This window comes from Xiphias gladius, chromosome 15 (assembly GCF_016859285.1).
Source record: "Xiphias gladius isolate SHS-SW01 ecotype Sanya breed wild chromosome 15, ASM1685928v1, whole genome shotgun sequence".
Classification (NCBI taxonomy): Eukaryota; Metazoa; Chordata; class Actinopteri; order Istiophoriformes; family Xiphiidae; genus Xiphias; species Xiphias gladius.
The window spans coordinates 17,402,249-17,426,322 of record NC_053414.1 but is presented as its reverse complement, the minus strand read 5'-3'; the positions used below and the strand labels follow the sequence as shown (position 1 = coordinate 17,426,322).

The window sequence follows — 24,074 nt, the reverse complement described above, 5'->3', positions numbered from 1 at the left end:
AATTATTAGTTATTTTTGTGTTATAAAACACATGTGAAAATTTCTGTGTAAGACTTCACATCAATTTTAAAATGATAAATTAAAGCCTTAAGGAACAAAATTTCTTCTATTTGTCTTATTTACTGTTTTTTATTTACTGTGCATATTATTGGTTATTTATAATCCATTATGCCTGAATTCAGGCAATATTCTAAAATTAGTGGCAAAGAAAAAAACAATATACATGCGAATATATCAGTTATGAGAAGCTTTAATTCTTGATTGATCTTGGAAATCTCATGACTACATCCTTGCAACAGACATGTGGCATGAAAGGCTACTTAATAATACCCAAGATAGACAAAAGAAAGCAATTCCATTTTCATTTTCATTTAACTTATTTTAATTTATTAACAGATTAACAATCAGACCAAAGAAGATACATATCATAAATACATCAATAAATATGTTTGAATACATAAATTAGATACAAAAGAAAAGTGATCCAGTTTTACGTTATACAGGAGCAGCCAAAATCGGTTCAAAGAGCTATTGACTACAACATACATAAATGACATAGAAACAAGAACAGACTTGTTAATAAATAGCATGTTTGATACAAACATAACCTGAGAAGATGAGTTCTGTTTTCCATTTCAACAGCTCATCAGGACATTAAGCAGTCCCCTGGTATTAATAGGAAATGAGGGGAATGACTGTATCATCTGATCAGACAAATGCGTTTGGGTACTTTTCATTTGTCTATAAACCCCTCAGACTCATGAAAGTCGTCCCTCGCCATCTGATCAGCGTCTTCTGCTGCAGAGAAAAGAAACACAAGAATAATTATTTTGTGCCTTAAAAGTGGACTCTGACATGTTCTGTGACATTATCCAGTTGAATCATGAAACTAGACTATTGTGTCTGAGTGCTCTTGTACTGTATGATCGACCTGTACTTACTTGGACAGGATCTTGTCAATCACTCTCTTCACCCAGGGAGCCGCTGGGTCTAGGCAGACCTCTACGCCTGTTTTTTTCAGAGTGGCACTGCAACACCAACAAGACACAAAGATGCAGTCAGAATATGCAGACTTAGAGGAAACTTTCATGCCAAAGCCAACAAGTGGCAATGACAAAATCTCAAAGTACCAACATATCTAAATGGGATGATTGCTTTGAATTGAGGTCTTACATGATCTCAGTTTCCTCGCAGTGAGAGTTGGCAGGAATCAGCTCCACCTTCTCAATGTGGCGGCCGATGGGTTTGCTCTCCGTCTGGATGCATCGGCAGTGCAGCTCCACTCCTGTGCTTCTCAGATTCATCCCTGTTAGGACACAGGAGTCACATATGGTCAGGAAGTGCAATAGTGTTTGCTGGTGGCTTTCCATGCATTGAGAAAAAGAGGGCAACAAAGTAGTGACAGTTCAGTTATTGAATAACAAACTAATCTTACCTTCACTGATGGCCAATGAGGCCAGAAGCACCACTGTAGCAGTTACGATGACTCTGCTGCTCATCATTTTTGCCTTTTGCAAAATTCTGCAACAACTAAACCACTAAAAAATAAAAATGTCCTTCAGAAAGCCCTCTGAGGAACACTGAAGCACTATGTAAATGAAAAGTAAAGAAGTTGTTTGACTTCTGCAGTATTCTTCTTATTTTTGTGCAGTTCCCTCTCTCCTCTACTTTCCTTTTCTCTGTTCAACTGCTTTCTCGCTCTGCCGTTTGAATCTAGCGCTGAAGAGGACTCCTCTTATAGCTGGCTCCTGGAAGTGAGTCATTTCCCAGGCTACCTCAGGTTGCGTAAGCTGGGACTCTTGGCAGCTGAGTGGGAATTTACACTGTTAGGATTTGAATGAAATCTGTTCTTTGTAGCTCATTGGTCAACATTTGTTACCAATTCAGAGTTACCATCTGGAAAAACACAGTGACTAAAAGTCTGTAATAAACCAAGTAATGTGAAAGGACTGCTTGAGTGAAATTCTTGCAAATTAGGTAAAGGTTATGATTGCTGTTGATGGTTTATTGCACCATTACTCATGCAAAGCTCACATTTTAGAGATTGATCAACTGACAACTGATTCACACTGAAGAAGCGATAAAATGAGCAATTAGAATAAATGTGTGACTGAGTGTATGACAAATAATTGTCATAATTGTCATCTGGAACGGAAATTTGTTGCACAAAGCCCTTCACGTACTTTTTTCTAGCCTGTCTCTCATATACTCTGAAAGCTACTTTTAAAAAAATAACAAGAATGCTCCAAACGCTGCCCTGCATGCATTGCCATATTTGTTGCTGTTAAGTTCAATAATGGCAAGTCCGTGTCAAACACCTTATTTCTCAGGAACAGGAGCTAACTAATGCCTAAATTCTTCAAGGTGAATCCTGTGTACATACAGTACCTGCACACCTGCTTAATGTGCACTAAAATGCTTCACAGAACTTGTTAATGCTTTCTGCTGGTATTTAGAAAGAAGCAGAGAGAATGATGCTGTCTGATACAAGTTTTGTTTTCAACTCATTCCCAAAAAATACAACATACAATGCGGAAATTTTAGAAACAGTTTATGAACACTAAATATAATCTAAAAGAGGAACTTTGTACATTAGTGCATCATAGATTCAAAAGCACATTATTGCAAGACAATATCACTCATCAAAAGGACATGTCCTGCTAGACATACATGTGACTTGAGTAACGCAGCTCCAGAGGACGTGCCAAAAACCTCCAAGGGACTAAAGCCTGACACAGCTCAACAAGCTCAAACAAGCATCTGAGCAGAGTTATCACGTCACTACATCCACTGTCACAAAGCACAAAGACTTATGGAGTAACTTCTGAACAAGGGGGGCAATCTTGTGGTTCTGACACAGAAATTCTTCGGTTGTTCCTCACATAAACAATATGCGTTGATTGAAAGATTTAATCAGAAGACATGATCCCAAAGTCTGTTTGTTAAAAGTATAACAATTTAGTTTTAGTCATTTTATTATTGAAGAAGAACTAGAATGAATCTCAGAAAGGCCCGAAATATACAAATAAATCCCATCTAGAACTTCTTTTTTCGGTTATCTCTGCTTTTCTGGTCAGCACATTTGGTGAAATAGAGGATGTGGTGAAGTTCACTAAGAAGTTTTTTTTCTTATACTGTTTTGAATTCGCTCATTTGAGATGAGTGAAAATTTCATGACAGGCAGCATGTGACCAGATTAAAGTAGGAAACATACTGTATGACCATTTTTGGTTTTCCCCAAAATTTACTCTGTGGTGCAAAGTGTTAATATCAGATGATTTTTAAAATAAACAATATAATGAAGAAGGAAGTGATTAGGGTCTGTGCATTTATGGAATTTCATGTTTTTATGTCCATAACAAAAGCAATGGAAAATCAAAAACACTTGTACAGATATATAAGATTTAATTTTGTAGAACAGGATCAATTTCACTCAAACACACACACACACACACACAAGCACGCACACACACACACACACACACACACACACACACACACACACACACACACACACACACACACACACACACACACACACAATAGAGGAAACAGGCTCTGCAGCTTGGTATCACAGAGGAAGTATTGTGAAATTGTTTTTAACAGCATGAAACTTTCATTATTGCAGATTAAAGACGCACTTACTTGTTATAAATCTGTCAAACACTGACTCAACTTTAAAGTGGCCCTGCCTTGTGATCATGGTTAAAACATGTTACTGTTAAACATGATCCTAGTTATCCCCTACATTTCCCTCTAGTCCCTTCATGAGGGGCTTGGGGCCCCTTCATGATATGGTTTACAGCTGCTGGGTGTTTCATCCTAATGATGAGTGGTGATCCCCTGACTTTTCAGACGGCCTGCATTAGGTCAAAGTTTTTTCTCATCTAGTCAAATATCTCAATGGATTGGCACATACATCTAGCACAGAGTTTAATATTTCCCAGAGGATTGCGCCAGCAGGTTGACATTTGAAATTTAGGACTAATTCGCATGTTGGAAGTGTTAGCATTCACAACAAAAATATTCTCAACCTTACCTGCAACACAGCTCAGGAACAGACTGTGCAAGACACAGATCTGAGGAAGGCTACAAAAAAAAAAAAAAAAAAATTTGCTGCATTGAAAGTTCCCAAGAGCACAGTGGCCTCCATAATTCTTCAATGGAAGAAGTTTGGAACAACCAGGAGACCTCCTAAATCTGCCTGCCCAGCCAAACTGAGCAATCAAGGGAGAAGGGCCTCAGTAAGAAAGGTGATCAAGAACCCAATGGTCAGTCTGGCTGAGCTCTAGAGATCCTGTGTAGAGATGGCAGAAACTTCAAGAAGGACAATGATTGCTGCATTCCACCGATCTGGGCCTCTCCTCAGTGAAAGTCACATGAGAGCTGGCTTGGCATTTGCAAAAAAGAACCTAAAGAACTCTCAGACTATGAGAAACAAGATTCTCTGGTCTGATGAAACCAAGATTGAACTGTTTGGCGACAATTCCAAATGTCATGTCTGGAGGAAACCAGGCACCGCTTATCACCTGCCCAAAACCATCCCAATGGTGAAGCATGGTGGTGGCAGCATTATGCCTTGGGGGGTGTTTCTCAGCAGCAGGGACAGGGAGACTTGTCAGGGTTAAGGGAAAGCTGAACAGAGCAAAGTACAGAGATATCCGTATCCAACCTGACAGAGTTTGAGAGGATCTGCAGAGAACAATAGCAGAAAATCCTCAGATCCAGCTGTGCAGAGGTTGTGGCGTCATACCGAAAAAGACATGGCTGCAATCTGTGCCAAAGGTGCTTCAACTAAATACTGAGTAAAGGGCCTGCATACTTGTGTCAATGTGATATTTCAGTTAACTTTTTAATAGATTTGCAAAAAATTATATAATTCTGTTTTCGCTTTGCATTATTATTGAGTGTAGATTGATGAGGGAAGATTTGAATTTAAATGATTTAGCATAAGGCTGCAACATAACAAAATGTCAAAAATTGAAGGGGTCTTAATACTTTCTGAATGCACTGTAACACCTCCTTCAGCACTGATACAACTTAGCATAACATTGCATAGTGCAGTAAGGTACTGCAAAGCATTCGATAACATACAGTAGCTTATATATAGCTTATATATTGTGTAGTAGAGTTTAACACCGTACATTTAGAGAGAGGTTGCTCTGTCTTGAATGGCATTCTGCCTGATAGCATCCACTATCACTGCCTTATCATAAAGCATGGTTCAGAAACCAACCTTCGGCACTTGCTTGCAAAACACTACATATTGATGCTGAATACAAAAGACCAAGTTGATTGGGATGAAAACAGGAGCTGGGAAAATCAGGAATGAGTCATGAACTTGTCATTACCAAATTGTTGTTTTTGTCTTTGTGTTTAAAATGTAAGCCGATAGGAATGCTTGCGCATTCGTGTGTTGCTTCAGCATAAGAATGTTCCATTTTAATATGTATACAATAGCAAATAACTGGTTTCACTTAAACAGGTTTTGGACTGTAGATAATATTGATGACATACATGTTCAACATTGGGAAGCTTACCAAATGGGCACTCAGAGGTAGCGTGCCTCTGGGGTTTTTAGGAAATGTCATGGAGTTTTTTTTAATTTACAAATTGCGGGCCAATGGCTTGAGAATTGACTGTTTTTTTCCCTTTCAAACAAAACTTTTAGTTGGGGTGTCATTCTGAGTGTGACTGGCCCCGCAGGAGACTGCATTCCTCCAACAGGCCAGGACAAGCTGGCTGGCTTGTCATAACCTGCCCCTATACAACAAATACAGATGACATATGTCAAGACTTTTAAACTTATATTTGCATGTATATTACATAAGTATACTTAAGCTTTAGTTTTACACAGCAATTATTTTCATTGACGTAAATACTAAGTTTTTAAAATAAATTGTCTTACTCTTGCTCTTTGTGGGTTTTCCAGGTAATTAAAGATTTTTTTATCTGGAAACTCATTTCTACATGTTATGTGTTTGAATGAGAACAGAAGTGAAAATGTTCAGTGATGTTGCAAGGGGTTTTGAAGTTACAAATCAAGAGAGGATGTTTAGAAATCCAGAAATAAAAGAATATGAAGACATAGATGATACAGTTTGATGCAGACATCTTAATTCCAGATGATTCTCTGTTAATTTTCATGAGCTGCAGCAGTACAGATCCAGCTTTTATGGGAAAATGATTTTCACACATGAATATAAACCTTAAAAAGAACAGGAGAACATTTAAAAGTTTCATGAGTTCCCTAGGCACAAATATCCAAACTCCAGATTTCTTCTTGCTATATCTCCTCAGAGATAACTCAAGGTAATTGTTTAAGAAAACATTTCATAAATTCACCCAGGCTTGCTCACTAGAACAGTGCATAAATATTAAATTTCCACTGACTATTGTCATCATAGTACCAATAAATCTACATAACCCCATTAATGAGAACTGCTTCCCATGGGATAACAGTAACATTAACAGTACTAAATGCACAAACTTAGTCCAGAAAAAATAAATGCTCCACTTATCCTTGGAATTGTTGAGAAAAACTTGGTTTCTTGGAATAAGAAAGGGAGGGAGCAGGGAAGGAGAAAAAAGGGTTTACAGAGTAGACTTGCATCACAGTCTACAACTGCAAAGGGAGGAGCTGAGCTTTATATGAATTTTTGCAGTCTACTGACCAACACCAGTTATAGAAATTAGACTGTATCTCTGACTTCAGCTTCAGAGCAAATATGTCTATCATCACGACTGTGGCACTCCTGGTTTTCCTGGCCATTCCTGAGGGTGAGGCTAATCTGTCTATCACTGTTAAAATATAAGAATAGTTGTTTCTTGGAAATTTGCACTTAATGCCTTACTTGCTTTGTTGCCAGCATGCATGAGCTCTGTTTATTTTTCGTCTAGTGCCTTTTTCTGATATGCGTTTAGAATTCAATGTCCTCATCCGACCTCTCACAACCTCAGGTATCAGTCAGGGGGATCAAGGGGTGATCCTACGATGTCGATGCATCACCAAGGAGAAAAAACCCATTGGACGTTACATTGGAAAGGTGGAGGTGAACCCTGCAAGCTCCCACTGCAAAGACATTGAGATTATGTAAGCTCCAGGACCAAAGTTTGTACAGTTTTTTCTGTTCATTTGTAATCAAACACTTGAACGCCTGAGGCGATTACCTGTGTCTGTATGGGTCTGGTGTACTATTACGAGATCTTACACTATGTGTAATGTCTCTGATCTGTCTTTGGACCTGCAGTGCCACTCTTAAAAAGGATGGGCAAAAGATATGTCTGGACCCTGAAGCTCCATGGGTCAAAAAAGTGCTTGCGAGGAAACCAGCTGAGTAAGTCAATCTTCACTGTATTTTTGTGAATGTGGGAATAGATTACCATGAGAAAAATGCTATATTTGAACCCCTCATCTTCAGGGTAAGCAGTTGAAAGCAACAAGATTGCACACAAATGTATTTTGTTACCTTGGTGTTGACTGAAAGGCATCTCTGGCTAGTTCATGGCAGTAGTATACAAAATTATTCATTGTTTTGACACACTTTGTCACAGATCGGGGAAAGATATTGATGTTTGCATTAAAAGAATTAAGTTATCACTTCCCATTTCACATTTCAAGATGCTGGTTCATAAGTCATTAACTGGGGTGGGGCTGGCCAGCTGCTAAACATCACAGGCAGAAGCTACCTTCCAGTTTACAATAATGGAGCAGTCTACTTCATAAAATTGTCTTCAAAATTGAAAAAAACAAAACAAAACAAAAAATTGAAATTATAGTTAAAATCCATCAAACTCCTTTACCAATACATGGTAGTGAATTTCAAGCTGTCATAAAAATTTTACTTAATTCAGAAACTCGTACTTTGAACTCATTAAATTGTGATGATAAAGTGAGCAAATAGTCATCTGCCAACAATTTCATATTCAGTATGTGTAAGTTAAGTTAGCTAGCCTACCCTATAATAAATGTCTTTTTTTTTCTCTTTAGGCAGACTCCTTGAAGAACAAACCTTAACAGATTGGGGTTAGATGGAAAGAGGGACACATTTTCATCACCACTGAAGTTCAAAGTGGATTAGTGTATGGACTGTACTTATGGAGCACAAAGAGCTGGTATTGCATAATGGAATCTTTCCCACATGGCAGCTGTGATACTCAAGAGCATGTGCCTATATCATCTACCCAACTTTTGAATTGTCCCGAGTGCAAGCGAGAAAAGAAGGAGTGCTGAAACAAGCCTATATTCTGAAGAATATGTTAAACATCATATGTCTACTTACTTTCAAAGAGCTATTGTATTTCAACTATGAAGCAGGCTAAATGGAAAAAAAACTGTAAAAATAAAAAATTAAAAACTGTAGGGTAAATGTACAATAAACAGGTGTATTCTGTTAATAAAATTCTGTTCCTTATGATTTAATACTCAGCACCATGGAAATAATATGGGCACAAACTGAACATAGATGGAATATTTGAAGACTGCAGTACAGAAGTAAATTCAACAGCAGTGTCTGTGTACAAACTTGTTTCCGGTGTTGTTTTAATGTATTATGTTACACATCCAAAATACAACACTAAGTGTCGGCTACCATGGAACTGTGGAAACACTATGTTGAATTTGATATTGTCTACAATATTAAACCTGACATTTTCTAGTTGGACTCCACATTATTGTCCCCCTGAGGTCAGACAAGATCCCAGTATTTTGTGTCTTGAAAGGGCATACAGAATAACTCACCAAATTGTGTTTTCAAAAAGCATGTTCAACAAAAGGGTTGTCTGAAAGAGCACTGTGTTCCACTTAACACTGCTATGTCCCTTAACACATTTTGTGTGTCCTGCATCATAGAGACATAAACATTGTGTGACTGTCCCTTCTTCTCTGCTAAACATTCTCATTTTTTAAGGAGGTCATTTTGCTGTTTTTAATGGAGAAATCACGATAAAATTTTCTGAAAGTACAGGTTGGAAAGCAACACTTTAAACAGTGTTTAATGGGTTGTGTCACGTGGGCATAAATTCTCAGTGTTAAGACATCGCCACCTCGTGGACAAATGTGCACACCATAAAGACTACTCTACTCCTTCAATGGCAGCCGACATGACTGAAATTCTATGATTTTAGAGCAACATTACCCCAAAGCCAAACAGTCTCTCACTGTATCATTTAAAGAGATTTAAAAAAAATATTTGGCTGCTGTGCAGCTGTATGTAATCACCAAGGACAAGAGACAACAAAAGCATTATATTGCTCTTCTTAAAACTGGATGTTGTGCTGTTTGTGATGCAGTAAGCAATGCAACCTCAGACTCCATCCTTGGTGACATAGGTAAAAGAATAAAAAATGTTCCTGCTTTTCAAGGCCATTCATCATATCATTGCTGCTGCTTCTGGCAAAGACTACCTGCCGCCTGAATTTGTTATTATGCCCTTTATTCTAAAGAAAGTCAACTGCATTCGACCCTTTCTTGTGTTTATTTCTACTTGACATATATGGCATAAATAGATGGAATCACCGAGTCATAAAGTATAGTCTAAATAGTCCCAGAGACCATAGTCTTAAACTATGCCACAACACGAATGTGTTTATCTTTACAAACTCATATGAGCAGCCAAGCACTGTCAAAACCCACAGAAGTTTATTTCAAATTCAAGCCCAAATCCCAGAGTTTCCAAAGATACTAAATAAATTTGCCACCTTCTCATGCAGCAGTGGGATCTTACCTCCAACAAGTTCATCCCCCAGTAAGGGAGAAAAAACAACAACAAAAAACAAAACAGTAAAAAAGCTGGTTAGGACGGCTGAAGCCAGAGGACTACTGGTGCTAGCAACAGCATAGCGAAGCTGCTGCCTTCTTTCCATTCTTGTAGAAAAGGAAACTTTGAAAAGTGTTGATGAAACAGGATTTTCATGTTTCCTGTTAAAACACGTTAACATTTCAGTTTTTTTACTGCACACAGGGTGCAGTGTATTTCTTGGTACATGTGTATAAGAAGTGACATTGTTTATAAATATGTGCACCACTCATCTGTGCATCATCCACATCTACCTTCAGAAAAATACAGTCCCTTTGTTTCTCTGACATTTCCTGAGGAAATGGGAAATTTGAATTTATTTATGCAAGCACTGTAAAGAACAGAGATAAACAGAGAAAGTGACAAAGACCAACCAATCTTACTATATAGAATGGGAGTCAGACAAAGGAGGAAACTAAGAGTGAACTGTCCTGTCATTTCAGATCCAGCCATTCCCGCCTATCCTGCAGTAACCCCAGTGTTCCCACCATTCCTCTCACTATACCTGTTCCCCATGCCATTATCGGCTTAGTAGTATTTAAACCAGCCCATTTCCCTTCTTTCTCTGCCACCCATACATAACAGCCTTTTTCTGCCTTACAGTACCAGCCTGCCTTATGGACTGTTGCCCATCTGCCCCTGTTTGGATAAGTGTTTGTGTTTTTGTTTTGGGTTTTTTTTTTTGTTTTTTCTGTCTTTGGCTCTGCCTGACTCTTGCTTGCATTCAATCTCAAGTAAACCTGGACTATTTTTTTGGGGTCCGAACCTTGTTTCCTGATCCATTACACTTAGGAAACCACTGCCTGGAGTCCATGACCTAATCAAATCACTTTGTGCCTTGGGAGAGCTGCAGTGAAATTTTAACCACTAACCCTCCTCAAGCCCTCCCAAACCTAGGCAGAGGAACCTATCAGGCCATCTGAGTCAGACATTTGGGATCCAGCTGCAAGTAACAAACTTACTTTGAAATTGGGTTGGATTATTTGTCTTGGTGTACACCACTGGGCTGTAAAAGCCACAACCACCCACTTGCTTTGTCAGAGCCTTGCCAAAGTCTTTTTGCTGCGTGGAGGCCCGGTAGTTTACTGTTCGGTCAAAACTGTATACACTGACTTTTTTTTTTTATTAAATGCAAAGTTCAAGTTTACTATCAATATTATTAATTATGTCATGCACAGCGCGGACACCCTACTGAGTCTTGCTGCAGGGGTTGCATTTACCTCTTTTCACCTTGTATGCCTCAAGGTTTTGCATACAACCATATGTCAATGACAGATGGCGCCCACCTTATGGTTTATTCTCAACTACTGGCCGATAATTATTTGAAATTGAGCGTGAGCTTGAGCAAAACGTTTCCACAAGCCATTAAAAGAATGGGCGAATCTAGCCCTGAAATATTTGAGTACTGAGACGGCAGCGTACTCTACCAGGAGTATGGCGGCCTCGGCTGGAGGCAGGCGTGACATGCGCAGTGGGGGTGAAGACGGCCGGTTGGACGTATGCAGGGTGCGCGTCTTTAACAACAGCGCTAACATCAGAACTTCTTCCGTCAGGTGAACGCCCACTCCCGGGCAGCGAAACGCGGGGCCAGCTCTCCTGTTTGTCGCGTGGTCTCCTGCCGTAAATTGGAGGAAAACGTCTGAACTCCGTTTCGATGGCCGTCACGGATTGTTATGAACTCTGGAAGCGGCGAGGGAAAGTCACCGTCGCAGCCATGTAACGCCAAGGTCTGACGATGTGCAGGGACATCCATGCAACTGCGAAGTGGTAAAAGGTGAGGCTTTAATTTTTGACGGACGCGACGCTTTGTAGCTAGCGTTGGTCTGCTCAGTTCTGATGTTGTAGCTGCCGTTAGTCGGCTACAACATCGAGGTTTGCACGTACCCAGCGTTACCTCGCTAGCTAACCGTCATTAATCGTGTCCAGACTTTCATCGCGATATCGCAGGCCTGTGTACAGATGTTAGTTACGTAAAATAAAATATCACTAACGTTACAGGATTCACGACATCGTGTCCCGTTCGCTCTGTGTTGTTTCCCTGTTAAAATGACAGTGTGGCTAGTTACAGTAACAGCTAGCCATCGTAGCACTGATTATGTATTTGCTTGTTTATCTTTATTATTGTTGTGTAACGATCGGCGCCAGCGGTTTCCAGTTGCCTGATGCGCGTGTGACCGAGTTTCCAGGTGCGCCACCCGTCACGGGGCTCTCCGGCCGGTCTCTCTGCTGCCATGGAGGTGGGCAGCCTCCCCGTGGAGCTGTGGAGGGTTATCTTGGCCTACCTTCCTCTTCCTGACCTGGGTCGCTGCTGCCAGGTGTGCCGTGCCTGGCGGGAGCTCATCCTCTCCCTGGATAACACCCGCTGGAGACAGCTCTGCCTGGGGTGCCCTGAGTGCCGTCATCCCAACTGGCCCAGTCAGCCCCACCTAGAGCCCCCATCCTGGAGGGAGGCCCTGAAGCAGCACGCCCTGGCCACCCGCACCTGGACTCAAAATGGGCCAGAGCTCCAGTCTTCTGCATGCCTCCTATTTTTCCGTCGTCGAAAAGACCGCAGGGTTTGGCATGTGGGGCCTGGATGCGAGTTTGAGACCCTACGTGGGGCCCTCGGGGTGGTGGGGCCGTATGACCGTGTGGTTCTCCATCCAGGCGTATATGAGGAGCAGGCTGAGGTGGCGTTGAAGGTGCCGGTGGAGCTGGTTGGGCTGGGCCGATTGGGCGAGGTGGCCCTCCTGGTGTGTATGGAGCAGCAGTGCCCCACTGCCAGGCTGTGTAATCTGGTGTTCATGCCACCCTGGTTCTCCACTGTGGTCTACAAGGTGAAGTAATAGCTTGTGGTCATGGTTTCTTCTTACAGCAATGACTTACCAACTGTCCAGAGCAACCTTGTAAGGCTGCAACTTATAATTGCTTTCATTATCAGTTGATCTGCTGATGATTTTCTCCATTAATTAGTGAATAATTTTGTCTATAAGATATCAGAAAATAGTGAAGATGCCCATCACAGCTTCATCAATGTGAAGCACTGAAAATGCTTTCTCTGTCAATCAACAGTCCAAAACTTTAAAACATTCAGTTTACTGTCACAAAAGACTAAAAAGCAGAAAAATATCACATTTGAGATCCTGGAACTGGCGAGTGATTATTAATGATCAGAATAGTTGCAGATTATATTTCTAATCACTTAATTAACTGAACTAGTTCTACATTCCTGTATCCTACAGTATCTTAACTATATCAGTTGCAATTATATTTATTTCTTTGCTGAATCTCTCTGACTCCACCCTTTCTCGCCTTGCTTTGCTCTAGACATCGTGGGGTCACGTCCAGCTAGATAACTGCAACTTTGAGGGGGCTCAGTTGCAAATCCGCGGCCCAGGAACCTGCCAGGCTCGCTTCTGCTCCTTCTCACAGGGCAGCTCTGCCCACTTGCTGGGTGTTGTCCTCAGTTTATTGGACAGCTGTGACTTTTCGGGAAGTGACACAGCTTCAGTGACTGTGGAAGGTCCTCCAGTGTCAGAAAGGAACTGGGCTTGTAAACACTTGGCTGCCCTGGCCAGGACGTTCCCATCTTGTGGCGTGTCTGGGAATAACAATAGCTCTCAGAGAGGCCCTCTGGCTGGCTCCACTGGTGGGCGTCAGCCTCCAGGTAATAATGTCAAAAAGGAGCATGTGAGCTTAGAGGACTGGCAGAGGATGACTGGGGTAAATGCAGTGTGTCAGGGCACAGTGATTGAAGATGGCTGGAGTGATTGCGAACATAGCGAGGGAGAGGAGGAAAGCCGAGATGGAGAAAAAACCAACAACACCAAAAACCCATTTACATTTGATTACAAAATTCCATGTGACAATCATGGCCTGTCTCATTTGCTCAAGCCCCGGCCAGATGGCTCTCTGCCACTGGCCTCCTCCCCGGATCCCCCACCTGTGACCCCTGAACCCCTCACCCTTCAGCAGGAACTAGAGAGGGACCCAGAAGCTCAGATGTTGGCAGCGTCCAGCCTTGGCTGCATCCTCAGACGCTGCCTCTTCAGGGAAGGGAAGGGTGGTGTGCATTTGTCTAATTATGGACAAGCTCGCCTGGAAGGCAATGTTTTCCGTGGGCTGAACTACGCCGTCCGCTGCATCCAGAACTCCACAGTAAATAAATCATAATTACTTTGTTTCAGACTAATAGAATTTTACTTAAATGTATCTTAACACATTTCGATTTCCCACATTCAGTTAGTTTTTTTTTTAACGCAGGTGTCATTTGAGTAATGTATCAAGTTAAGGAAGTAGCCCAGATCATGAGTAATTAAGCAGCAGTTTCCTATTCAAACTGTTACTTGAGCCGCCTCTTTCTCTCTCACCTGCTTCAGATAGTGATGCTGAGAAACGAGGTGTGTGAGTGCCGTGCGTCAGGTGTGTTCCTGCGTCTCTCAGCTCAGGGCCTCATTGCAGAAAACAACATCCACTCAAATGGAGAGGCGGGGCTGGACATCCGAAAAGGGGCTAACCCCATAATTATGGTAACTGCTGTGCCACTGTCTATTGAAGTCAACGGTTTCTAAAAATACAAACAATGCCCACATTTGACAAATTTATCTTAACCCAAGGTCCACTTACTAACTATTGCCAGAGCTTTCAACAGAATCTGACAGTCAGTTGTCATGGGATTTATTGGGGTACTTTTGATGTCCCAATCCCAAATTGCACCCTTGTAAACTGTTAAATAACTCATTGTATGAGGCAGAGAAGCTGCTTTGGTTTCATATTTAAAAAAAAAAAAAAAAAAAAAGGGGGGGTCCATAATAAACCAGATTGATGCAGACATTGCATTTGATTAAAATATTCAGTAGGTACATTTCCAAATGTAACTGCTCCTAGTTCATAGCCTCTTCTACTCCATTCTGACAGTCTCATTCTGTCTTTCAATCCCTAGTGCAACAAAATACACAGTGGTTTGCGTTCTGGGGTTGTTGTCCTTGGCAATGGAAAAGGTTCAATTCGGAGCAACCAGATCTATAACAACAAGGAAGCAGGCGTGTATATTCTCTTCAGTGGGAATCCTGTGGTTAGGTATGTGGGACTCCAGAAACCTCTTACTTTCCAGGAATGTGCAAGTTTTGTTTTACTCACAGCTTGGATATTATTCTGGGCTCATACAGCGTTTGTACAGAGGTTTTTTTTTTGTTTTGTTTTTTTTTTTGTTTATTTTCAGTAAGGACAAAATGCAGCTATTTGAAAGCATAGCTGTTTGTTTTTTTTCTTTTTCTTCTATTGCATCGATTTAAAACAGTATTGTTGAGCAATCAGTGTTTGAAATGGTAACTACAACAGGCCCTTTTCACAGCATGCGTTTTGACTTTTCATAGTAGAAGCAATGTCTGGTTTATTCAAGGGCGTATTGATCATCAGCCCTAGATTATAAAGGAAGGATTGTGTACCATATATGCAAATTTCCATATAGACCTTAAAATACTTACTACAAACACTTGTGGTGCTGTATGGCCTGACTAGCAACTTCACAATCACCCCCTGCTACTGTACAGCATGTTGCTTTACATAATCTTGCATTTTACAATAAAAGTGTGTTATAAGTTATGCAATGTTGTACGATAAAACAGGAGTACTAGTTGTAGTGTGTCTACAACCAGCTATCAGCTAGAACCCAGAGTTAATATAACTACCTGGTAATTAATTAACTCTGTGTTATCACAGCAGATTTAGTTAACGACACACAGTCTGAAGTTGTTCAGTATGTGCTCCTATTCTTTCTGTTTCTCATAGTGGGAATCACATCTTCCAGGGCCAGGCAGCAGGGATTGCTATAAATGAGAATGGCAGAGGAATGATAACAGGTGTATAAGTGGGTCTGTCCCACCTCCTTTTCCACATTACACATCAGCATCTTAAATAGGTTTTTCACCGTCACTCATTGCTTTGCCAATAACAGAAAGTAATAGCACTACGTGTGGTTATTATGTACTGACATTTACATTTCTAACCGAATTTTTACATACAAATGCATTTTAATTTCCAGAGAATGTGATCAAAGAGAACCAGTGGGGGGGTGTAGACATCCGCAGAGGTGGTGACCCCATCTTGAGGAACAACTACATCTGTTATGGCTTCTCAGACGGAGTGGTGGTGGGAGAGAGAGGACGTGGACTGATTGAGGGAAACCATGTCTACTGTGTGTAATTCCAGCCTGATAATGGCAGCATCCTGAATTTTTCTCCTCAAAACAGCCGCACAAGTGTTTAATTTCTTCCCTTCCTCGTTTCCCCAGGTAACAAAGGCTGTGGTGTGTGGGTTATGTCGTCCAGCCTCCCGCAACTCCTGAGAAACTACATCACCCATAACTGTATGTATGGGCTGGCGGTGTTCTGCAGGAAAGACCCGGGGAACATTGAGGCTAGGGAGGGGAACTGGCCAGGGCAGGAAGGGATTGGTGGAGAAGGGGGGAGCGGGGAAAGAAGAGGAGTAGAAGGAGAAGGCAGAGAAGGGCAAGAGAACTTAAATGAAGAGGGGGAATTGTTTGCATGGGAGAGTGACCTGGACAGCGAGGATGAGCGCAACTCCGCCCGTCGCTCTATCAGTGTGGCCCTGGTGGAGAGCAACTGCATGAGCTACAATGGAGGTTATAAAAACACTTGTTTTGCGTCAAATACGCAGTCATTCGCTCCCCATCTCTAATGTTATCTCCATCTTTCTGTTTCCCTTTTCTGTAGCGGTTGGTCTGTACGTGAAGAGCAGCGAGCCCCTGAATGTTTTTGCTAACCTTGTGAACAGTAACCGTGGCACTGGAATTGCTGTGCTGCAGAGCGGTCAGCTAACCCGACTGGTTACAAACTGCATCCTTGAAAATGGTCGAGGAGGTGTTACGGTGGAGAGAGACTGCCGAGTGGAGCTTCGTGGTAATGGCATCTATGAAAACAGTGGCCATGGTGTCAGTTTCAGTGGCAACGGGCAGATTGTGGAGAATGATGTGGTTGGAAACCGTGGATATGGGATCCAGGTCTCGGGCAGCGCTGATATCAAGGTGAGATGGAGTGAGGCATGAACAAAGATATTTAAAATACACTTGTACGACATTGTACATAGCTACTTACTGAAATGTTAACACATCACTGATGTACATTATTGTGTTGTTTTTCGTTTTTTCAAAATTATTTTTTGTCTTTTAGGTACTGCGAAACCGTGTCCAACCAGCACAGGGCTGTGGCATTGCTGTGCTAGGGTCTGTAAAAGGTGGTGTCCATGACAATCTCTTGTTCCAGGGCCATCCTGGAAACAAAAAAACGCTGCTACAAATGGATCCTGGCAATGAGAGCTGTCTGTTGCGCAACAACAGTATTCTAAGGCATAATAACAGGTAACGACCATCAGTGGCTTTTCCATCTTTACGCCCTTTTCTTCTGCTTAAAGCAGCTAGAATCCATATTTTTGTAACAGTGTATTAAATGACGATGAGAAAACAAAGTGACAGTGTGAAAGGGGTCACTTGTAGAGATTAACTTAGAGAATTATCACCTGAACATGCGGCTCACCTTGGCTTCACAGAGCTTAATAGCTATCCGTCTCGCAACATTTTCAGCTGGTGAACATAGTTAGCAGCTCAAAAGCCAGATATTTCTCTCAGGAGTTGGCAGAGATCAAAAACAGAGCTAAAACAGAGTGAATATTGGACTTCAGTTCACCAGGTGGCCAGACACGTGACTCCAAATGAACGATAATGTTTAAATAGGCAACTGCTTGCTAACAAGTTCAGTTCACCACATCAACTTAACAGGAGTTGATACAGTATGTCGATGTTGTGCTCACAACTTGTTTCTGCTGCCCCCATGTGTCCACAAATCTACACTGCTCCAAGTTTTTGTATGAATATTTCTATTTGAAAAAATCTGCTCTGACTTTTATGTCTTTGCATTTTGTAGCTGTACATCTGCTCCTCCCTGGGTTTTGGAAAACCCTCCTCCTCGTCCGCTGCTCAGCTCCCCCTCTGGCCTCTCCTCATCCCAGTATCCTTCCCGACTTGGAATTTCCATGACAACCAGGATCAGCGCCACTGTGGAGAGTGGTTGCCACAGTGGCAGCATGTTCTGCTCCATCCTGTGAATACTGATGGGCATCATGCACTTACAAACCAATATGAACGACTTTACCAAGAAGTCAGCATCTGGTCACTCTTGAACTGGTGTGTTATTGCACATTTGGAGCACTCTAAACTTCCTCAGAGAAGACCCTCCAAAAATGATGCCAAATTGTTTGGTTGGAGTAACCACCAAGAAGTAAGAGGCTGCACCGAGTTATAACCACTAAAGGGGCCATCCACCTTCCAGTACGTTAGGGTGGCACATTTTGTAAATCCGAAAGACTTTTGTAATTTTATGATAAAATGCCAGTGCACTCATCTAATGTGTACTCAAGACGTGAAGCTGGATTACAAGACATTGTCACATCTTAAAAAATCATTTTCATACTAAAGCTTTAACTTAATCATGTTCTTTTTTTACATGCAGATTTCATATTCATGTACAGGATTGCTGTAAACTTTGTTGGTTTTGTCAGTTTGCTTCTGAGACTTACTGGTTAGGAAGTGCACAATTATAAGTCCTAGGCAGGAGTCAAGGGCATCAGAGATGCCAACTTCAGCCATGCTACAACGTAAGCTGTGCCTTGTTTGACTATAGGGAAGGAGATGTCAGTGAGGCGTATATGCAAAAGAAACAAAGCCAAACTTAAGCTTCTGCCTCTTGCACATAGCTGCTCTGTTTCCTGGTGAGTCTGTGTTTTTTGTATCGTGACCGCACAGACTCACCTGGTAATAGCTAGTTACAGAGGGAAAAAGATGTTCAGTGTGCAATATATGATGTCTACAAATGTGCCTACATGTTTTCTGTCTAAGCTAGATGTTTTCTGTCATCCAAAATTTGTTTACAGCTCATTACTTTTTTTGTATCATGCACAGTAAGCATTAACTAACAATATTACGTATAACTCAAAGTTCACCATTTTATTTGTCTACAAAATGCATTAATAAACAGTTCTTGATTGTGGCATTTCCAATTCTCTTTATCCTCTTGATATGGTCTTCAGTGCATTTTCTTGCGTTTCCGTCTCTCTATAAACTGATCATATTTGACCAGAGGTAGAAGAAGGGACGCCTGCCTGTGTTCGTCTTGCAGTCCAGCCTCATCAGTCTTTCCCCGGGCCGGTCTAATCAGGGTCAGTCCCATTGACTTCGCAAGTTCAATCATCCTATAGGAAAATATACGAATCAGGTATACCGACAGATTTCCTCTATTGCATCTCATATTGACAGTGCTTTATGGGGTGATCAGGGGGATCAGTTCATGGGTCTGAAATGACACCGCTGACCTGAACAACAGTCTTCCTGTATTATTTAAACAGTAACATTAAGTGACTACATATGCGTAGCATACTGCAACAGAGCGTGTTACACATTTAAAAACAATACACATACTGAAATTTCCACATACGAATGCAGACTTGGCTTTTTTTGTTCTTACTTGGCCTCAGTGATTCCCAGGTCCCGGTGCAGCAATGTGAGGTCAGCAGTCATGTGGCCCATATGCAGCAGCAGAGCCAGGGAATAAGCTGCTAATTTGGCTCGCATTGATGTAGACACCATGTTCAGGACCCTAAAAGGTGAAATTCATGTGTCTGTATACATAACTGAATAGTCAAGTCAAAAATCTGTGTAAGAATGAATATATTAATTAGACCAATGTACAGCTCATAATAACTTGCTAATAATGGATCGCTCTTTTTTTATCTGAATTAAGGGTCTAAGGATAGAGGGTGTGGTATTGGGTGTCATATGGCTTGATGGATTGTGAAGCCCTTTGAGGCAAATTTGTGATTTTGGGCTACATAAAACTAAAACTGACTTGACTAGCTGAGTGATCAGCAAATACGTCCAAGTGTAGAAAGTGGGGCAAAATACTGCAAGAGATATATGCGGCCACTTTGTTCAGAGTAATCTGAATGTTGGCCAAGAAAGGCGAAAAGCAATTTCTATGTAAGTCCCAAATTTTTTGATTCTATAAAAAGGGTTCTGCAAAGCAAATGTAGTCCCTGCAAATATTTTAGTTATTTATCAATGTGTGTGTATCAATGTTCCGTCATCGTACCTGCCATTGTTGAAAGACTCCACAGTGAATGTTCTCAACAGTTTGCTCTGAATGATGCGAGGGCAGCCTTCCTCTTCCCCAACTGCACATATAAATATAAATCACTGTTGGGGTTGGTCCCAGAAGGTGTACAGGAACACTTTTGACACACATGCTGCATGATGAAGGCAATCAACATCACTCACACTTGCGGGTAATGCTCCTCTGCCGCGCCAGTTTGAGGAGCAGAGAAAGATAAAAGGCGCAGCGTGCCACTCTCTCTTTGACTTCACCTACGGTTGGCATTTTCTCCAGGTGCTTCACAACACACTGACACCTTAAAAAAAAAAAAAAAAAAAGTTAGAATGCAAGGAAGAACATGCAGCCTCAAAAACTGTCTCAGTAAGCGTGAGCCCTTTGTTGCCCTACCCTCCGTCAACGGTCATCTTCTGCAGCTCCTCAGGGGTGAGGGCTGCCATCTTGGAACCAGCCTGCTCCAACGCGGCAAACTCCACTGGACTCAGGACTGTGGATATCGATTAAGGACGGAGACCCTAACAAACAAACCTAGCTGTAATTTTGAACACATACTATATTATCTGTTCTATCATCTACGGTTCTTGCATTCCCTTAGTGACACACACAAACACACACGAACACACACAGCAAATGAAGGATACGATCATCAAATAAGTAGACGTTCTCAGGTCGGTCTGCGTCTGCATTGCGGGGAGGAAGGTGGAAAGCCAGGTCTCCTTGGGACTCTGTCTCAGCAACTTCCTGTTGAAGTGCTGAGGAGAGAGAGAAGAAAATGAATGGACAAAATTATTAGAAACATATTGACATGAGAACAGAAAGAAGACAACATAGCAAGAAAGACGACGACTCAAACAGCCGGAATTTTCAGATTTCATTAAGATGTGCCCTTAGATAACTACTTGATGATTTTTAGACTACTACTATCCTAATCAATGACTTTAGACACTTTGAATATGTAGCTTACCTTCCAGACCCTTCTGGTCAATCACATTGCTGGCAGCCTTAGCCACCGCTTGGTGCAGGGTATCACTGCCCACCTGATTCAGCTTGCGGGAGCTCAGAGCTCTCTTCTGTTTGTTGGTGCCGAACGCCTCAATCAAAGAGTCAACCTAAAGACAAGATGTGACATAAGGTTAAGACATTAATACCAAGTTTATTCTTATTTTAGCCCAGTCTTCTCTTGTTGTAAGAAAAACAGAACACATTGTGGTACCTTGTCTCTGTAGGTCTGAGTAGTGTCCTGAGGTTTTGCAGTCGCTGTTGTTTCTCCTGGTGAAATACGAACAGAAAATTTACGCTGACAAAATCTCGAGCCAAAGGTGAAGTATCAACCATTTTCCTTTCAAATGATGATGATGTGGTTATTTTGGAAAGTCATCAGTCACTAGGGTTATATAGACTCCTTTGACTTAAATGTTACATTTAGTATAGTAATCAATGCATGCTCGTGATTGTTTTCCTTACCTGGTATAACGGGTTGCATGTTGAAGAGCAGAGCATCGTGCACCTCCATTTGCATGGTCTGTCTGTTCAACACTCCAACATAATATCTAAACAGACACCGAGTATATGCTTACTTATTATCCTATTCACAGTAGTTACAGTCCAAGTCCTAATTTTTCAAAATATGCTGCATTTACCTACTTGCAAAGGTTGTTGCACTTCAGTGACCCCGCTCCAAAATTATTTGCAACATAGGACAGTCTGTCCGATTCAGCAACCTAAACAGAGGAAAACATAAGCAACACAGTCGTGAAAGTACCTCAAATTGAGCAACACAACCCACAAAAGTCATCTTATAGATGTAAGGTACAGTAAAAACACATAACACAGAGGATGAAAGCAGCCTTGCATCTTTCTCACCAATATCCGTCTGCTCTTTTTCCTCGGGTTATTCTCATCTGCGTTCTTGTACATCGTAAAATCGAGCTTGTCCGCATTTCTGACGCTGCCGTTTGAAAAGCGGACTGTGAGATTGAGAGAGACAGTAAGGAACTTGTCAACACCTGTGATCCACAACAACAAAATACACATTTATGACGAACCGCAAGTGATTCAATCAATGAAGCAGCAACTAAGAAGATGTATCGATCTTATCCAAAACGTTACTCTCATTGTGCAACGTTTGAGGCCTTTTTACTAGCTCAATACACGTGAGAAGTACCTCGGACATCACGCTAGATAACGCAAAACTAAACAACTAGCCCTGTTGCTAGCACCCACGTGTGCCATACAAATAGGTGATTAAGTTAGAGAAAATATGTATGACCACAGACTTACTGTCATGATTACAATTCGAATTTACTTCTTTAAAAAAAGCTTAGACAAGCAACAAGTGGGATATAGTCACCAATGACAGCTTTGTCGGCATCTCTCTCCTCCCCACAACACACTAGCGAGCAGGAGGCAGCCATTGTTGTTGTCATGTGTTTCCAGGTGAGGCAAGAGAGTTCACTGCTCTGTACTTCCGTCTTCGCCAAGATTGTCAACGCGGTCTACCAAACCCGCAGGTTCAGGCAACATGGTGGATGAAGAGCTTATTTGTGTTCCTTAATAATTAATGAACTAGTGATAGTTAGTAGTATTAGTGTTAGTAGTACTGGAGAAGGATGTTAACTTAACTATTAAGACGCAAGTAAAAGGACAGTGAGGCCATGATATACAGTGGGACTGGCTTCATATTGCACATTGGTAGTTTTAAAAGGGTTTAAATCTGGTTACGGCATTTTTTCTTGATGTGACTTTGTAAATGTTTACAAAAACTATATTGGCAACGAACAGACAGTTGTTCTCTTTTGAATTGTATAATTTATATTATACTATTTTATATAATATCACATTTTATCATATAATTATATAAATTATATTATATAGAATATATATATATACGTAATACACAAAATATATAAAAGAAATGGTAAAAAATATTTATCAAATCAACAGTAAGTGAAAAAAATACAACAAATAAACAAGTTACAAATGTTCAGGGGACTCACCAAACAACTCTTAGTTAAAAAAAAAACTCATACTCGTAGCATTCTTTTTTCGTCGTTGTTGTTTTTTTATTTATTTATTTCAGTCCTTAATCTGTAACAAAGACAAAAAGGTAAGAAACTATGAAAAAATAAAAGTCAATTACTCAAATACCACAGCTGAAGACAAGACAACACAATAACACAACGTAAAGATTTCCAAAAAGGTGTGGGCCAGTGGTAAACAAATATCGGCCAGTGGGCCTAATCTGGTCCTGCAACAAAAAAATGTGCCAATGCAGTGGTCTGTAACTCAGATACGTGGCAGTCTATCAGAAGTGGCATGCTGATTAAAAAAAAAAAAACATTTTGTATGGAAACAACAGCTGACCTTTTATTCATAAATGAAACAGGCCACTTTTGCTCATCATGTATTGTCTCTAGTCTTGTAGTGCAACACATAACATACATTTGCATATGTGAGTTTCTTTTTTTTCCCCCCACATGAATAATAACATAAACTGCTTTAACTCTGTTTGCCCTCACTTCTCATTGGGAAAAATTAAATCTGCCCTGGAATAAAATCCTAAAAACAACAATCAACAACTAACAACAATGTTTATTCTTCAATGAAATTTGACTCAAAAAAAAACCTTCTAGGAAACAAAGCTCTGATATTATATAAACCTTCAACTCCACTGCGCCAGAATACAGGAACTATGCTGTCGGTAAGGGGGACATGTTGACCGGGAAGATAGCAGCAGGATGAGGACGTGCATAATCTTACAAAAAGGGGCTCCGAGGTTTCGGCAGCGCGGCCCTGTGGTGCCACAGCAGACCTGCAGCGTCCATCACCTCGGCGAGGTCATGGACGTGGAAGGGAGGCACAGCGCCACCCTGTGAGTCTGGTCGGGAAAACCCGTCTGAGTGGGGACATTATTAGAAATTATAACACACACACACACACATGTTGGACCCGGATATCGATTTACACCCAGCATCTGTCTCACCGGCGGCCGCTGCTGTGCCCGACTCTGCGCGGGGATGACACAGACAGGCAGATGAGGGAGGCAAGCGGTCAACGTGAGCGCACACCACGGGCCCCCACGAGCCAGACCGCTCAATGCGAGGCAACTGTCCGGAGCTGA

The 24,074-nt window shown here is 41.4% G+C and overlaps 4 protein-coding genes and 1 long non-coding RNA gene across 6 annotated transcripts; 2 read left to right on the top strand and 3 right to left on the bottom strand.

Moving 5' to 3' along the window:
* Window positions 1–304: 304 nt before the first annotated feature.
* On the bottom strand, window positions 305–1,701 carry LOC120799710 (interleukin-8-like). Its single transcript, XM_040145009.1, has 4 exons — window positions 1,436–1,701; window positions 1,174–1,306; window positions 942–1,028; window positions 305–798 (listed from the first exon to the last, which is right to left on the bottom strand). Exons 1-4 carry the CDS (start codon window positions 1,500–1,502, stop codon window positions 786–788), a joined length of 300 nt encoding a protein of 99 aa, XP_040000943.1. The 5' UTR covers window positions 1,503–1,701; the 3' UTR covers window positions 305–785.
* Window positions 1,702–6,648: 4,947 nt separating this feature from the next.
* On the top strand, window positions 6,649–8,777 carry LOC120800101 (interleukin-8-like). Its single transcript, XM_040145924.1, has 4 exons — window positions 6,649–6,780; window positions 6,961–7,093; window positions 7,251–7,337; window positions 7,991–8,777. The coding sequence occupies exons 1-4, from the start codon at window positions 6,729–6,731 to the stop codon at window positions 8,001–8,003; spliced, it is 285 nt and encodes a 94-aa protein (XP_040001858.1). The 5' UTR covers window positions 6,649–6,728; the 3' UTR covers window positions 8,004–8,777.
* A 2,518-nt stretch (window positions 8,778–11,295) lies between these two features.
* fbxo10 (F-box protein 10) lies at window positions 11,296–18,824 on the top strand. Of its 2 annotated transcripts, none has more exons than XM_040145922.1 (11): window positions 11,296–11,571; window positions 11,953–12,613; window positions 13,104–13,934; window positions 14,156–14,305; window positions 14,719–14,855; window positions 15,567–15,637; window positions 15,820–15,972; window positions 16,069–16,419; window positions 16,511–16,821; window positions 16,967–17,154; window positions 17,717–18,824. In XM_040145922.1, exons 2-11 carry the CDS (start codon window positions 12,029–12,031, stop codon window positions 17,895–17,897), a joined length of 2,958 nt encoding a protein of 985 aa, XP_040001856.1. In that variant the 5' UTR covers window positions 11,296–11,571; window positions 11,953–12,028; the 3' UTR covers window positions 17,898–18,824. The 2 variants fall into 2 exon arrangements, with proteins under 2 accessions (XP_040001856.1, XP_040001855.1); XM_040145921.1 differs by having other exon boundaries at window positions 11,943–12,613.
* polr1e (RNA polymerase I subunit E) lies at window positions 18,775–22,472 on the bottom strand. Its single transcript, XM_040145923.1, has 12 exons — window positions 22,305–22,472; window positions 21,818–21,921; window positions 21,599–21,675; window positions 21,419–21,504; window positions 21,168–21,223; window positions 20,919–21,063; window positions 20,596–20,706; window positions 20,345–20,441; window positions 20,122–20,252; window positions 19,937–20,018; window positions 19,313–19,444; window positions 18,775–19,040 (listed from the first exon to the last, which is right to left on the bottom strand). The coding sequence occupies exons 1-12, from the start codon at window positions 22,378–22,380 to the stop codon at window positions 18,875–18,877; spliced, it is 1,263 nt and encodes a 420-aa protein (XP_040001857.1). The 5' UTR covers window positions 22,381–22,472; the 3' UTR covers window positions 18,775–18,874.
* A 484-nt stretch (window positions 22,473–22,956) lies between these two features.
* On the bottom strand, window positions 22,957–24,037 carry LOC120799852. The gene is made up of 3 exons (XR_005708899.1): window positions 23,937–24,037; window positions 23,614–23,849; window positions 22,957–23,041 (listed from the first exon to the last, which is right to left on the bottom strand). It is a non-coding gene; the product is annotated as an uncharacterized LOC120799852 (long non-coding RNA).
* Window positions 24,038–24,074: the final 37 nt, after the last annotated feature.